Raw genomic sequence first — 14,589 nt, 5'->3', positions numbered from 1 at the left:
GTGTTTATGGATCATGTATGTCGCGTATACATATATGGGATAAACCCGGCTGGTCTGACTGAACATTTCCAGGCGTGTTACATCCATGGTCTTTATTCTACAGTGTCTCTTCACATGCAACATTACAGTGGAATGTCTCATCAGTAAAGAAGTGCACAGTGTTTCAGGAGAATACTAGCAGGTATACACACACACACACAGGAGCTGGAAGACTTAACTGGTACCACAGGTAACAGAGTATTAATATTCTACACTATAGACAAACTATTGAGGGGTACTATAACTGGTCACAGAGCAACCATCTCTGTCACATTTCAAGGTTGGACCAAGAGTTTTTCTGAGACGATCAACGGGGTTTCTGGGTGCATGTGTCTTCTTTCCCATCAAATCCTACTGAAAAAACAGTTTGTCACACTATATCTATCTATCTATCTATCTATCTATCTAAACAGATAGAACAATTAAGAAGTTAAGTAGCTGCTACTGTATACTGTAAACTACTAGTGCACATGAAAAGGTATTGAATATTGTACTACCATGCTCTGGCTTGACCTGTCTATACAAACACAGCAACTCAGAAAGAGTCAAAGTTTAACTGAAAATTAGGTTCAAATGTGGTAGAAAAAAAAATCACAGTAAAGCCCAGAAACATTTACAATGGTCGTTTTCAATTATATTGCAATGTATTATGCACCATAATGGTGTGTAAAAGCGAAACATCTCTTCAGGATATTAAAGTATTGTACCAGTGATTCCCCTCGTGTGTATTACCGTAAAATATTAAAATGTATGTATTTTCAACCTCTTCTTAACCACAGTTAAAACTATACAATTACACCCTCTTTCATTCTTCAATACTATAAAAAGAAAAAAAGTATAAAATAAATACTGATGATTCACTGCCTGGTGTCCATTATGGGGCATTCATCAATGCTTAAAAGTCATTAAATTATCCATTATCAATGCATTATTTGGTGTACAGTAAATCATTTACTTTATGTATTATACTTGAACCATGACCCAGTGAAGTTGCTGAAGTGAATGTAGCCTGTTTTAATTAATAACCACCCCTAATCAATACCGATAATACTAGAAATACTAAACCTGTCCAGAGTACCAAAGGACACAATGTTGTGTCTACAACACAATAGAACAACAGAACATGTCACTATACACTAGACCCTTTCAATGGAAGTTTCACTCACTAGGGCAACAACTTCTTGGTCCGAGTAAACTACACTGTAAACTGTGGTATGATATTACTGTCTTGAATATGAACATTCCATCAAAAGATCAGTATGAAGAGGACCGTGCATCAGGGCTCCATCCTCAGTTGTCTGCGTGTGTTTCAGTGTCTATCTCTTTCTCATTCACATTTTATGGTGTCACAGGCGTAGCAACAAACAAATATAAACAAATTCACATTAAAATGACCACAGTTCCACATCCTCTATGTGGGCTCAACGGACAACAATTAAAGATTAGTATTAAAGCGTGACATAACTGTCATGTCTGTGTCTTGGCTTTGGCTCATCCTGGTGACGGTGAAAGTCATTCCAAAAGTCCTGGTGTTTGTGTATTTGTGGTCTGGAACTGAGCACGGAGCGGGAGCGTCTTTCCGGATCCTCAGATCGAGATCCGGGACTCAGTTTGACTCTGATAACCGCAGTTTCACCTCCTTCTGTCCATTGTCTCACCTCCTCACAGGAGCGAGAACACACACAGCACCTCTCTCTCCTCAGGGGCACCAGGAGGAGCTACAAGCACCTGTTCCTCCCTCTTCCTGTACCCTCTTTGAAACGGTAGGTACTCTGGCCCCTGCCCCTGCCGAGCCCCGAGGGAGACCCCTTAGCGCACGGGGGCGTGCAGCGCAGCGCTCAAACCCAGGTACTCCAAGTTCTCCGCCGCGGGCAGGAAATTACTCCCGCTTCCTGTGGGTGTAGACGTGCACAGGAAGTCCTCCTGGTAGTCGGGGTTGTCCAGGTTGTCGCCGACGGCGAGAGAGAGAGGGCGGGGCAGTGAGCTGCGGGCGGTGTTGAGGTACTCGGGACCCTCTGGTAACCCTAGCGATGACCTCACCGATGACCTTCCTGGTAGCCTCCCTAAACGGGCCTGGGGCTTGTCCTGGAGCTGGCTCTCCTCCTCCAGGGGAGAGGGGGAACACGGCATACCCCAGACTGATTCAATCTCCTCGTAGTTGGGGTTCATCACCTCTGACTGCCTGTTGGAGCCAGAACTACTCTGGTTCATGTACTCTGGAACGCACAGGGAGGAGAGACAGGTTTACACAGCAGTCACATACATACATACATACATACATACATACATACATACATACATACATACATACATACATACATACATACATACATACATACATACATACGTGTGTGTGTGTGTGTGTGTGTTACCTGGCAGGGAGCAATCTTTGTCTATGGCGCTCTGGGTGGGATCAGTGATGTAGCGCAGGATGACGCTGCCCTCTCTCATTGGATGGCCATTCTGAAAGAGAAAAAAATTGCTTAGTCGGTGTGCGTGTGTGTGGACACCAAGGACCTGAGATGCTGTATGAGATTGTGTGTGTGCCTATGTGTGTGTGTATGGGTGTGTGTACCGTGTTCCCGTGCAGTGGTGCGGTCTGTCCGTTGGCCTGGCCTTTGTAGGGCAGCAGGTATTCCTCCGCGTCCACAACATCCTCCATGTCATCCGTGCTCAGAAGACTCCGGTAGAACCGCGAGTCTGTCGGGCTGGGCAGGTACATGCACTCATCACCCTGAGCACACACACACACACACACACACACACACACACACACACACACACACACACACACACACACACACACACATTATTCGAGCAGGCTTAATTGCTGTAAAACAGATATAGATAGGTTATATATTGTACATAATCTGGTTCTAGAATGTACTGAATAAGTTTCTGTAGGGTTCTAGAAGGTTACACCTATAACCACATTCTAGAAGGTTTCGAGAAGGTCACCTCTATGACCAGGTTGTAGAAAGGTTCTAGAAGGTTACCTGTATGACCAGGTTCTAGAAGGGTTCTAGAAGGGTTTTTAGAATGTTACCTGTATGATAAGGTTCTAGAAGGATTCTAGAAGGATTTTTAGAATGTTACCTTTAGAATGTTACCTGTATGACCAGGTTCTAGAAGGGCTCTAGAAGGGTTTTTAGAATGTTACCTGTATGACCAGGTTCTAGAAGGGCTCTAGAAGGGTTTTTAGAATGTTACCTGTATGACTAGGTAGCGTGACGGGTCTCTGGCCATCTTGGAGAACTCAGCGATGAGCTCTCTGAATTGGGGACGACTCTCGGCATCAATCATCCAGCCTGCAACGACCACAGCCTAGCGTCAGCACAACCCCATCCTAACCATAACCAATCTATATCTATATAAAATATATCTAAATGTATTACAATTGATCATATAAAACTGATAGATGTGCCTACATTTAACCATGATCATATAAAATGAATAGATGTACCTACATTTAACCATGATCATATAAATGAATAGATGTACCTACATTTAACCATGATCATATAAAATGAATAGATGTTCCTACATTTAACCATGATCATATAAAATGAATAGATGTACCTACATTTAACCATGATCATATAAAATGAATAGATGTACCTACATTTAACCATGATCATGTAGACGTCGATGGTGCAGATGGGGGGCTGAGGTAGGCGCTCTCCTTTCTCCAGGACCGAGGCGATCTCGCTGGCCGGGATCCCATCGTAGGGCTTGGATCCAAACGTCATCAGCTCCCACACCGTCACACCTACAGGTCAGGAGGTCAGGGGTCAGATGGGGTAAAAGAGGAATACTTAATTGTCATTTGCAACTAGAACAGCTGAATCTGAAGTGGATCAGGATCACAAATTAACATTTGAAATGGGGAGGAGCAGTTTGTCTTGCGTTTAGTGTAGACTTGTTTGACATGTTAATAATTTAGCAGACAATTTTATCCTGACCATTTTACAGCACAGGAGCAATTAGGGTTAAATGCCTTGCTCAAGGGCACATCGACAGATTTTTCTACTATTCGTCTTGGATATTTGAACCTTTTGTTTGCTGGTCCAATACTTAACCACAAGACTACCTGCCTCCCTCTCGTCTTTGTGTTTAGTGTGATAACTGAACCTCTACTGGACCTCTGTGCTGCTCTGTGTGTCCGGTGTGGCTTACCGTAGCTCCACACGTCACTCTGGTGTGTGTAGGTCCAGTGGAGGATGGACTCCAGAGCCATCCACTTGATAGGAACCTTGACGGAGGGAGGGGGATAGGATATAATACCAAAGGTCAGTGTGTGTGTGTACTGTATGTATGTGTGTGTGTGTGTGTGTGTGTGTGTGTGTGTGTGTGTGTGTCTGTATGTGTGTGTGTGTGTGTGTGTGTGTCTGTATGTGTGTGTGTGTGTCTGTATGTGTGTGTGTGTGTGTGTCTGTATGTGTGTGTGTGTGTGTGTGTGTGTGTGTGTATGTGTCAACTGCGTGTGTGTGTCTGTATGTATGTGTGTGTCTGTATGTGTGTGGGTGTGTCTGTATATGTGTGTGTGTGTGTGTGTGTCTGTGTGTGTCAGCTGTGTGTGTGTGTGTGTATGTATGTATGTGTCAGCTGCGTGTGTGTGTGTGTGTCTGTATGTATGTGTGGGTGTCTGTATGTGTGTGGGTGTGTCTGTATGTGTGTGGGTGTGTCTGTATATGTGTGTGTGTGTGTGTGTGTCTGTGTGTGTGTGTCAGCTGTGTGTGTGTGTGTGTATGTATGTATGTGTCAGCTGCGTGTGTGTGTGTGTGTCTGTATGTATGTGTGGGTGTCTGTATGTGTGTGGGTGTGTCTGTATGTGTGTGTGTGTGTGTGTGTGTGTGTGTGTGTGAGCTCCCTGACCTTGCCCCCGTCTGCGTGGTACTCCTTCTCGTCAGCGGTCAGCAGCCTGGCCAGGCCGAAGTCTGTGATCTTGACGTGGTGGGGCGTCTTCACCAGGACGTTCCGCGCCGCCAGGTCGCGGTGCACTAGGTGGCGCTCTTCCAGGTAGTTCATACCCTGGAGACACACGCACGCACACGCGCGCACACACACACACACACACACACACACACACACACACACACACACACACACACACACACACACACACACACACACACATCCAAGGCCAAAGGAGAATGTCTCAGTGTAGCTTGACATGGATAGCCTTCAAAATAATGATTTCACATAGAGTAGCAAGGTTACTGGGATCAAACACTTCATCCTTTTAACCTGCATGAAAAGCTGTGGGATCTGAGGTTAATTCATGGATTTCATCTTCCTACGAGCCCCCGTCTTCAGAGGTCATTACTGTGAACCTGAGTTTAGCACTTCACACCAGGATCAATAAGACACTGTTATTTTGAGCAGACTACAATAGCTGTGTGTGTGTGTATGTTTCATAATGAGGCAGAGAGAGCTGTGGTGTGTGTGTGTTTGTGCGTGTGTATTTATTAATGAGTGTGTGTTTATTAATGAGACTCAGCACGCTCTATTGTGATTTCTCCCACACTCTGAGAGCTGAGAACTGCTTGAGGCAAGGTCACAGGCAAGGCTGGGGAAGAAGACAGATGGATGGAGCGAGGCGTGGTGGAAGGAGGGGTGGGAGGGGATGGATAGAAGGGCTGTTTCAGGTTTAAGAGAGGTTACAGCACTGTTCAATTAATTAAAGGCTTCTAACCTCAATCCTAATATGAGAATCTGGGGGCATCAGCCACTCTGTCTCCATACAGAGTTCTGAGTCTCCTTTCCTGTCCATCTCTGTCTCTCTATCCTACAATACCACTGAAACTTTAGCTCAGTGGGCTATGGCCGTCTTAAAGGGAGACTTCAGCATTTTCTACATTTACAGTGGCTCGCTTTTCCAATCATCCAGTGTCAGACCACTGCCGATCCATCCCAAAACCGCTTTAGAATCAACCGTAGGAGATATTTCAAGTTCCCAGCATATTAGCATTGTTAGCAATGCTAGTGGATGCGGTGGTGGGCGATAGCATCTCAGAGCATCAGGAATACAGTAGCAGCAGTCTGTGCGGACCCACCTTGGCGATCTGGACGCACCAGTTGAGCAGGACCTGGGAGCCGATGTGGTCCTTGTGCTCCTTGACGTAGTCCAGCAGGCAGCCGTAGGGCATGAGCTGGGTGATGAGCTGAACCGTGGAGGTCAGACAGACCCCCAGCAGACGACACACATGGGGGTGGTCCACGCTGGCCATCACATAGGCCTCCTGGAGGGGAGAGGGACAGAAGTGGTAGTGGCCAAGGATGCAAACACACACACACATGCACTCACACGCACTCGCACTCGCACTCGCACTCGCCCGCCCACACACACACACACACACACACACACACACACACACACACACACACACACACACACACACACACACACACACACACACAGGCGCAGTGGGGTAGACTCACATCTAGGATCTCCTTGTTGGCTTTAGGAGAGGTAGCTTCTCTCAACACCTTGATGGCTACAGGGATCTTCACGTTCTCCCCCTCCGGCACCCACAGGCCCTGCAGAGGAACACGGCCCGGTGATGTCGCGCAGAGCTACGTCACGTCGTCTCACGACAGGCGGCGTCGTTCTGACGTGACGTGTCACGACCGCCCGCCAGCCGGCGTGGAGGGCATAGAGCCATCGGCGCAAGACATCGCTCGCTAGCTAGCGAGACACTTCCACTGGCCTCTTATCGGTGATGCTCATTTACGGACATTTATTTTTAGAAGTGTTAAATTATGGAACGCATTACAACAATCCACTCAAAACAGGCCGGCAGTTGGATTGTGATTGTAGGTTTTAAGGCTTTAAGGTTAATTAGGTTATAATATGTAAGGTTGTATGTGTATACCTGTATGTATGTGTGATATAGGTGTGATGTGTGATGTCGTAAGTAGCTGTTTGAACTATTGTATTTTACTGTTACAGTATTATTATATTTACTATCATGTTTCTTTCTTTTCTTCATTTTTCTTGAATTATTCTATTTATGAATTGTATTATTTTCTGCATTATTGTATTGTACTGTATGTTTTAATTAAGGACTCTTGGAAGACTAGCCGATGGCTAAAAGAGATCATAATAAAATAAAATAAAATAATTTAAACGTGCACGGGGCCGTGGCACTGGCAGAGCCACACCATTCTCACCTTGAAGACAGTTCCGAAGGCGCCGGAGCCCAGGATCTTCACTTTCTTGAACTCTGTCTCCTTGAGGATGCGGAGCAGAGCCTGGTTAGGAGCCTCACCGCTGGGGGTCAATGGCTCCACCAGCTAGGGGACACACAGGACGGGACTGTCACAGTGTGTGTGTGTGTGTGTGTGTGTGTGTGTGTGTGTGTGTGTGTGTGTGTGTGTGTGTGTGTGTGTGTGTGTGATGGGAAAGTGTGTGTGTGTGTATGCATGTGTGTGTGTGTGTGTGTGTGTATGCATTTTTGTGTGTGTGTGTGATGAGAGAATATGTGTGTGTATGTGTGTGTGTGTGTGTGTGTGTGTGTGTGTGTGTGATGGGAAAGTGTTTGTGTGTGATGAGGGAATATGTGTGTGTGTGTGTGTGTGTGTGGGTGTGAAAATGTGTGTGTGCGGGTGTCTACCTCACCTCTCTCTCCTGCAGCAGTCTACGCAGCGTCCTCTTTCTCTTGATGCGCCGTCGTCGTAGCAACACAAAGATGCCAAGCGATAGGACTACGAAGGCCAGCAGGCTTAGCACCAGGATCTGCACCACAGCCAAAGGGCTGCTCGTTCTGAGAAGGAGGAATTGGGAGAAAAAGAATAAAGAATGAACGCTAAAAAGAATAGCGATCTCCGCCCTTGTCCCTAGAGGGCGCTCTCGCTCACTTCCCGCCTCCTCGCGTTATTGAAAGCACAGTTGGCAAAACAAGGAGCTAAAGGGAGATTCCGCCATTAAAGTACATGTTTGATACACAGCAGAGATCCTTACCCACTGGAGTCGCAGTCAGAGAGCTTAGGTCCTGAACATCTGTAGAGAGAGAGAGAGAGAGAGAGAGAGAGAGAGGTGTGGAGAGGGAGAGAATACATTTACAATCTGCAGAAGTGACGTATCTACTTTCAGAGAGAGGGCAGCGCGCCTGTATGCCCCCACCTCGTAGTACAGTTCTCGTGGCATAGCTGGCACTCTCTCGTCTTGTCTGCGTATTTCCAGATCAACATATCGCCGGTGCCGGGCACGCCCTGAGGGCAGCTGTGAACGCAGTGGGGGCCATCTTTGACGTGGGCGCAGGACACACAGTGATCGGGGCCCTGAGTAGGAAGGGAGGAAGGGAGGGAGAGAGAGAAAGGAGGGATGGAGAGAAGGATAGAGAGGTGACAAGGGGGAATAGGTTAGTCCTAGAGGTGCGTATGTTGATCGCTGAATCTGGTGCTATATGCATCTAGTCATATTAATGAAGTCATATCCATCTCATCTGGTCTGTGTGGTCTGTCTCATAGGTCTCCTGGAGAGGAAGGAGAGAGGGGTGGAGGAAGGAGAGAGGGGTGGTAGAAGCCAAGGATGCACACGCACGCACGCACACACACACACACACACACACACACATACACATACACACACGCAGTAGACTCATCTCCAGGATCTGCTTGTTAGCTTTAGGAGAGGTAGCTTCTCTCAACACCTTGATGGCTACAAGGTGTGTGTGTGTGTGTGTGTGTGTGTGTGTGTGTGTGTGTGTGTGTGTGTGTGTGTGTGTGTGTGTGTGTGTGTGTGTGTGTGTGTAAGGATGTGGTATTGTCACTATACCGGTCCGTGACAGGTGGCTGTCCCGTTCTTCACCAGACACTCTGTGTCACACTCCTGACAGGTGCTGTTGTCCTGGGACTCTCTGGGCTCTCTGGAGACACGCACACAACCAGGAAGAACTTATTTACACTGTATCATACAAGACATGTTTACAGTATGATCTATAGATACGCTTTGTAGTCCTATTGCCTTATCTGTGGTGATATAGCGTATTTGTAATCCCATTGCCTATTCATGGATATATTGGATATATGGATATTTGTAGTCCTATTACTGTAGCTATCTGTTACAAAGTATTTTAACACGGCTTCCAGCCAATCAGAATCAAGAACCAGAACTAACTGTTGTATAATAACTATTTGTAGTCATATTACTGTACCTATTCATAATTATAGTGTTGTCCTATTACCTATTCTATAGTCATAGCTTAAAGAAGTCACACCCCTTCTTCTGGATTTTTTATTGGCCCGTAAATCTGAGCAACAGCAGTTTTCACAACATCACATATTTCTTGTTACAATCTCACACCTTCCAGGGGATCATTCAAGCCGGAATTGCTCCCTATTCACTATATAGTGCACTATATAGGGCGTCAGCCATTTTGTTTGTAGTGTCCGAATTTGTCGTTCCCTATATAGTCCACTATTTATTACCCACAATTCACCTTGATTTGCAGGGAACACCACATGTACCCTACAATTTGTACACTACACCTGGGAGTGAGGGAACGAGTGAGCAATTCCGAACACAGCTTCAGTCTGCTGGCTCTTACTTCCGCCAATCACAGAGCTGTAGCGGAGCCAGACACCAGCGAGCAGGCGGACTCACCCGTATAGCAGGTTGCAGGCTCCTACACAGCGCCCTCTGCTGGTGAAGTGGAGGCAGGAGAAGCACATGGAGGGTCCTGGACCCCAGCAACCCTCTGCAGAACACATCTCATCACACGTGTTGTTCTGTTTGGCTGGGGGGAGGAAGACAGAGGAAAACTATGGTGAAGATCTTTTCCCGTTACAACAACTGAAATATATGTTCTTCAAATGTTCTAATGCCAGAACCTAGCCATCCAATTGCAAGTTTCAGTCTCTGCAAGCTCCACCTCGTCTGATATTCAAACCCACAACCTTCCTGCTACTGAGCCCATCTCTCTAACCTCTACACTAGCCAGCGGCCCTTAGGTTTGTCCTCCATCTTGTCACACCATATCAGTGAGATATAGGTTTAGAGTTTAACTTACCACAGGTGCTGGGGTCAGCATTGTTGGCCAGCAACCTCTGTTTCTCCGACCTGAAGAGCGCCCTCCAGTGGTCAGGCCTGGTGTAGCAGAGCTGAGTGTTGTTCTTCACCACCACGTCCCCATCGCTGACCTCCCGGAGGGAACGCAGCCCCAGGTAGCGCAGGTGAGCCACTTTCAGGACTGCAAAACTCACCTGGCCACTAGGGGGAGACAGAGAAAGCGAGGCGGGAGAAGAAGCAGAAGAAGAGGAAGAAGAAGAAGAAGAAGAAGAAGAAGAAGAGGAAGAAGAAGAAGAAGAAGAAGAAGAAGAAGAAGAAGAAGAAGAAGAAGAAGAAGAACAAGAACAAGAACAAGAAGAGTTGGTTTCACTTTAACATTGTAAAGCTTGCCATGTATTCTGGGGGTTAGAGTTAGGGTTAGAGATCAGTCTGCATACAACTGTTTGGTTCTCCCGCGGATGATCTCCAGGTTCTCGAATGGACTGAGAGAGATCAGGTGTTCTGGCCAGGCTTGGATCAACAGGAACCCTTCACACACATACACACACACACACACACACACACACACACACACACACACACACACACACACACACACACACACACACACACACACACACACACACAAAGGGACATCAAACTCTGTAAACAACTCTGTGTAGTTGGTGAACTCACATAGAGCGAAGCTCCTGTTACCTGAGATCTCCCTGACGGTCTTGAAGTAGTCCAGTTTGGATAGGTCCATGGGCGGGGTCTTAGTGTACCTGTCCCTGGAAGAGCCAATCAGAACACCTTTCTTACACAGATGCAGATGATACAAGCAGTCTTTCAAAATGGCAGTATATATAAGATTTATCAACTGTCTTTTCAGAATCAATCAGTAAATCAAACAAATTCAACAATTCAACTAAAGATTGATTCGTTTGAATCGGGCCATAGAGCAGAGACAGCAACCTGATGCGCCAGATGGTTTGCTTTGCATAACCATCTGGGAACTCTCCATTGGAAACTGTTTGGAAAACTGCAGGCATTTAAAAAAATACTTGGCAGGTGATTGCACATTATCAAAAATACTTGGCAGGTGATTGCACATTATCAAAAATACTTGGCAGGTGATTGCATGAACCATCTGTCTATCATCGTCTATCTCGCGCTAACTTCAACCACTCCCCGCCGTCATCACAACTAAACCCGCCCAGTGTAACTGTTTGTATTTCTAATTTCTCAGAACCAACACTGATTGGCGAGATTGTTTTCTGATCTGGCACAAGCAGATCTCTATGGAGATCATCCAGACTGATTTGCGAGAGAAACAGAAAGTGAGCTTGCGAAATCAGGATGTCTCACAAGGTTAGAGACAAAGAGACAGCTCCACCCACGTGTCGCTGTGTGTCTTACCCCAGTAGAGAGGTCTCTATGATGGACACGTCTCCGTTGATCTTGGTGCAGTTCTTGAAGGAGTCGATGTTGGAGGCATTGATGGACAGGACACCGGTCAGAGCACCCATCCCCAGACCGTTACACACTAATGGAAGCAGGCAGAACACTGTCACCATCACCCTTCAATCAATCAATCAATCAATCAATCAATCAATCAATCAATCAATCAATCAATCAATCAATCAATCAATCAATCAATCAATCAATCAATCAATCAATCAATCAATCAATCGTTGTGATTTAATTTGATTTAGCTCCCCTGCATTTTAATCATCTCATAATATTGTAATCATAATCATCATATGGTATGATTGTTTTAGACAGCCACAACACCACGATGTAGCAATAATAAACTGCTCAATAGTAATATCAGAGGGGACCACTAGATGTAGCAATAATAAACTGCTCAATAGTAATATCAGAGGGGACCACTAGATGTAGCCATAGGAAACTGATCTGTCAAGATTTATAGATGGTGAGGCTAGCAGTCTAAGACTGCTGGAATAAGTCTGCTCTCCCCTGACCGCTTAGATACCCCGATTTCCTCCTGTTAAATTCCCTAATTTCCTCCTTTTCCCCCCCTGATCTGTCAAAAGATTGAATTTATTGATGCTGACACTGCAGTCCTGACTACAAACACAGTCTACGCTTGCCCATGTACCGGTATTGTTCATCAAAGGGACATATTTGGGCATAGGTTGGTGCTGAGTCGACATATTAGACACCGTTGGATTTGTGCCAAAGTAGGGATGAAGTATGGAAAGTGGGTTTTGGCAAAAATAGAGGCGGCTGTATAAGACATTGCACAGATGACAAGAGTTGTTGTATTGACGAGGGGGCCCCCCGAGGACCAACCGGTTTTTGATTCATTTTCATTGAAGGAGCAATAAAGACCTGGGGCCTCATTTATCATTGAGGTACGCCTTTTTTTTTTTACACGATTTTTCCGCGATTTCTGGCGTATGCCCTCTTCCCCCCCCCACAGCGCGATCTATCAATCAAAAAGGGCGTATATTTAGTCGCCTTTTTACGCGCTTTTCTACGACACCTCTCGACCGATTTAGACGGGTTTTTACACCCTTTTTGAACACAGGGGGAACTGGCGACGCCGGTGGTGCGTTGGTGAATTACAATGTTTGATGGAGAGAGGAAGAGCGAGAGTTTATAAACGCACAATCATGTAGGCTAATAGCCCAATTCAGCACATACATATATCTCAATGCAAGATCGGCTCTAACCGGCTCATTAATGGTCGATTTGTTCCCCAAACTTAACCTATGTGCTGTCCCAAACCTTTCTGCGCAATATGTCCTCACACACCTAATGCAGGCGTTCCATCAAACGGCAATAGTTGACCAATTAGATTGTCATTAATATGTGATCATGTGGACCCGTTTGCTGTTTGGTAAGCATATAAATGACAGTCCTCCTGTGCATAATGCGAGCCTAAATGAATCCGGGGCTACTCAGCCTACTGGCCGAGATAGAACTCCAAAGAGGTGACGGCGATGGCGACTGCACCCACATATTGATAAGGGCACCATCAGTGAATGAATACATCTATGTGAATCGCAAAAATGTGCACACTATAAATACCCAAATCATATGTGACGCCGACATGCTCATCACAAGTGTAGTGGCACGGTGGCCTGGCCCTGACTTAGAATTATTTTGGACTTTGATATTTCAATTACTTTGAAAATTGACCAAGGATATAGCGAATTATTTTACTCAACACAATCAATCAATCAATCAATCAATCAATCAATCAATCAATCAATCAATCAATCAATCAATTCTATCTATAGATTCTGTTGTATGTACTGTATTAAGAATAGGTTCATGACACATTGTAAACAAAGAGTTCTAGTTCCTTCATCCCAGCAGAGATGCTGGATTTGTGGAAATACGTTCTGGAATGGAGGTACAGTAGCCCAAAACTCCAATCAAGCACTCGATATATCACCCCTTTCCTCCTTACATGCATCTATCCCTCCCTCCGTCCGTCTTTCCCTCTTTCTCTCCCTCCATCTTTCTGTCCTCTCTCCTCCGTCGATGTCTCTCTCCATCCCTTCTTCCATCTTTCCTGCCCACCATCCGGGTACCTTTGGGACAGAGGCCGTCACACTTCCTGCACCTCCTGACTCCCCCCTCCTCCACCTCGTGGGTTCCTTGGCTGCAGGTCCTCACGCATGCGCCGTGGTCCGTTATCACATAGTTATCTACACAGGATACATATTACTGAAACAGCATTTTAACCTAGTTATTATATAGTACATTTATTACATGGGTAACCGTTGTATAAAAGCAATAAACCATGAGAGGCCGTGTGTTATAGTGATTTTATAACAGCTAGGGGGCGTTGTTAGGCACGACGTGAAGCGGAGCGGAACACGGCTTCCAGCCAATCAGAATCAAGAACCAGAACTAACCTTTGTATAATGAATGACATCGGACACCGTTACGTCATATAAAAAGTTATATAAAGTATGTGGGAGATGTCCAATAGTTATGACATAGTTATAGCACAGTTATTATATAATGTACTAAATCCAGGCAACATGAATGGTTACAAGGTTATGAACTATTTGGGACAGTACTCATAGTAGATAGATTGCTTATAGTTCAGACAAGTTCGTACGAGGGCAGGTCTTGACGCAGGTAGCTCCAAAGGTGTACTTGGCGTTGGGGTTGACAGCCAGCTGGTGGGTGTTGGGGTCGTACACCAGGGGGGGAGGGCAGGTGTCCTTGCAGGTGTCCTCATCCTGGAAGTCCCTACATGCCTGAGGGAGAGAGTGTGTGTGTGGGAGGGTTGGGGGGGGTTGGAGAGGGAGGGGTGTTATTGTTTCATCGCATGACACGTCTAACCATTACCCTGTCTCTATAATGTCATTTTGGAGATCAAAGACAGACAGAGAGAAAGACAGACAGACAGTAGCAAGTTTGACCAGACAGACAGACAGACACACACACACACATACACGCACAGAGCTGCATGTCTGACCAGACGGACAGATAGACAGAGGGCGAGGCGTTCGACCAGACAGACACAGACGCAGTAAGAGGCAAGTCTGACCAGACACTCGGTGGGCCTGGGT

The 14,589-nt window shown here is 46.0% G+C and overlaps 1 protein-coding gene across 1 annotated transcript in view; it reads right to left on the bottom strand.

The window, feature by feature from the left end:
* Positions 1-93: 93 nt before the first annotated feature.
* The window catches only part of LOC311327198 (melanoma receptor tyrosine-protein kinase), a 42,569-nt gene continuing 28,073 nt past the window's right edge, over positions 94-14,589 (bottom strand). The window contains exons 6-27 of the mRNA XM_084460231.1: positions 14,568-14,589; positions 14,133-14,274; positions 13,597-13,713; positions 11,450-11,576; positions 10,748-10,821; positions 10,489-10,579; positions 10,053-10,252; positions 9,647-9,779; positions 8,819-8,909; positions 8,165-8,322; positions 8,003-8,041; positions 7,661-7,805; positions 7,213-7,335; positions 6,481-6,579; positions 6,096-6,281; positions 4,915-5,070; positions 4,216-4,291; positions 3,662-3,808; positions 3,250-3,347; positions 2,615-2,773; positions 2,412-2,502; positions 94-2,255 (exon numbers count right to left, since the gene is read on the bottom strand). The exon at positions 14,568-14,589 is cut by the window's right edge and continues 97 nt beyond it. Of these exons, the coding sequence (XP_084316357.1) occupies positions 1,849-2,255; positions 2,412-2,502; positions 2,615-2,773; positions 3,250-3,347; positions 3,662-3,808; positions 4,216-4,291; positions 4,915-5,070; positions 6,096-6,281; positions 6,481-6,579; positions 7,213-7,335; positions 7,661-7,805; positions 8,003-8,041; positions 8,165-8,322; positions 8,819-8,909; positions 9,647-9,779; positions 10,053-10,252; positions 10,489-10,579; positions 10,748-10,821; positions 11,450-11,576; positions 13,597-13,713; positions 14,133-14,274; positions 14,568-14,589 (2,881 nt within the window). The 3' untranslated portion in view covers positions 94-1,848. The remainder of the gene's footprint in view (positions 2,256-2,411; positions 2,503-2,614; positions 2,774-3,249; positions 3,348-3,661; positions 3,809-4,215; positions 4,292-4,914; positions 5,071-6,095; positions 6,282-6,480; positions 6,580-7,212; positions 7,336-7,660; positions 7,806-8,002; positions 8,042-8,164; positions 8,323-8,818; positions 8,910-9,646; positions 9,780-10,052; positions 10,253-10,488; positions 10,580-10,747; positions 10,822-11,449; positions 11,577-13,596; positions 13,714-14,132; positions 14,275-14,567) is intronic.

This window comes from Borostomias antarcticus, assembly GCF_949987555.1.
Source record: "Borostomias antarcticus genome assembly, chromosome: 2".
NCBI lineage: Eukaryota > Metazoa > Chordata > Actinopteri > Stomiiformes > Stomiidae > Borostomias > Borostomias antarcticus.
Note: the sequence above shows the minus strand (reverse complement) of the source record. Positions and strands in the feature narration are given on the sequence as shown.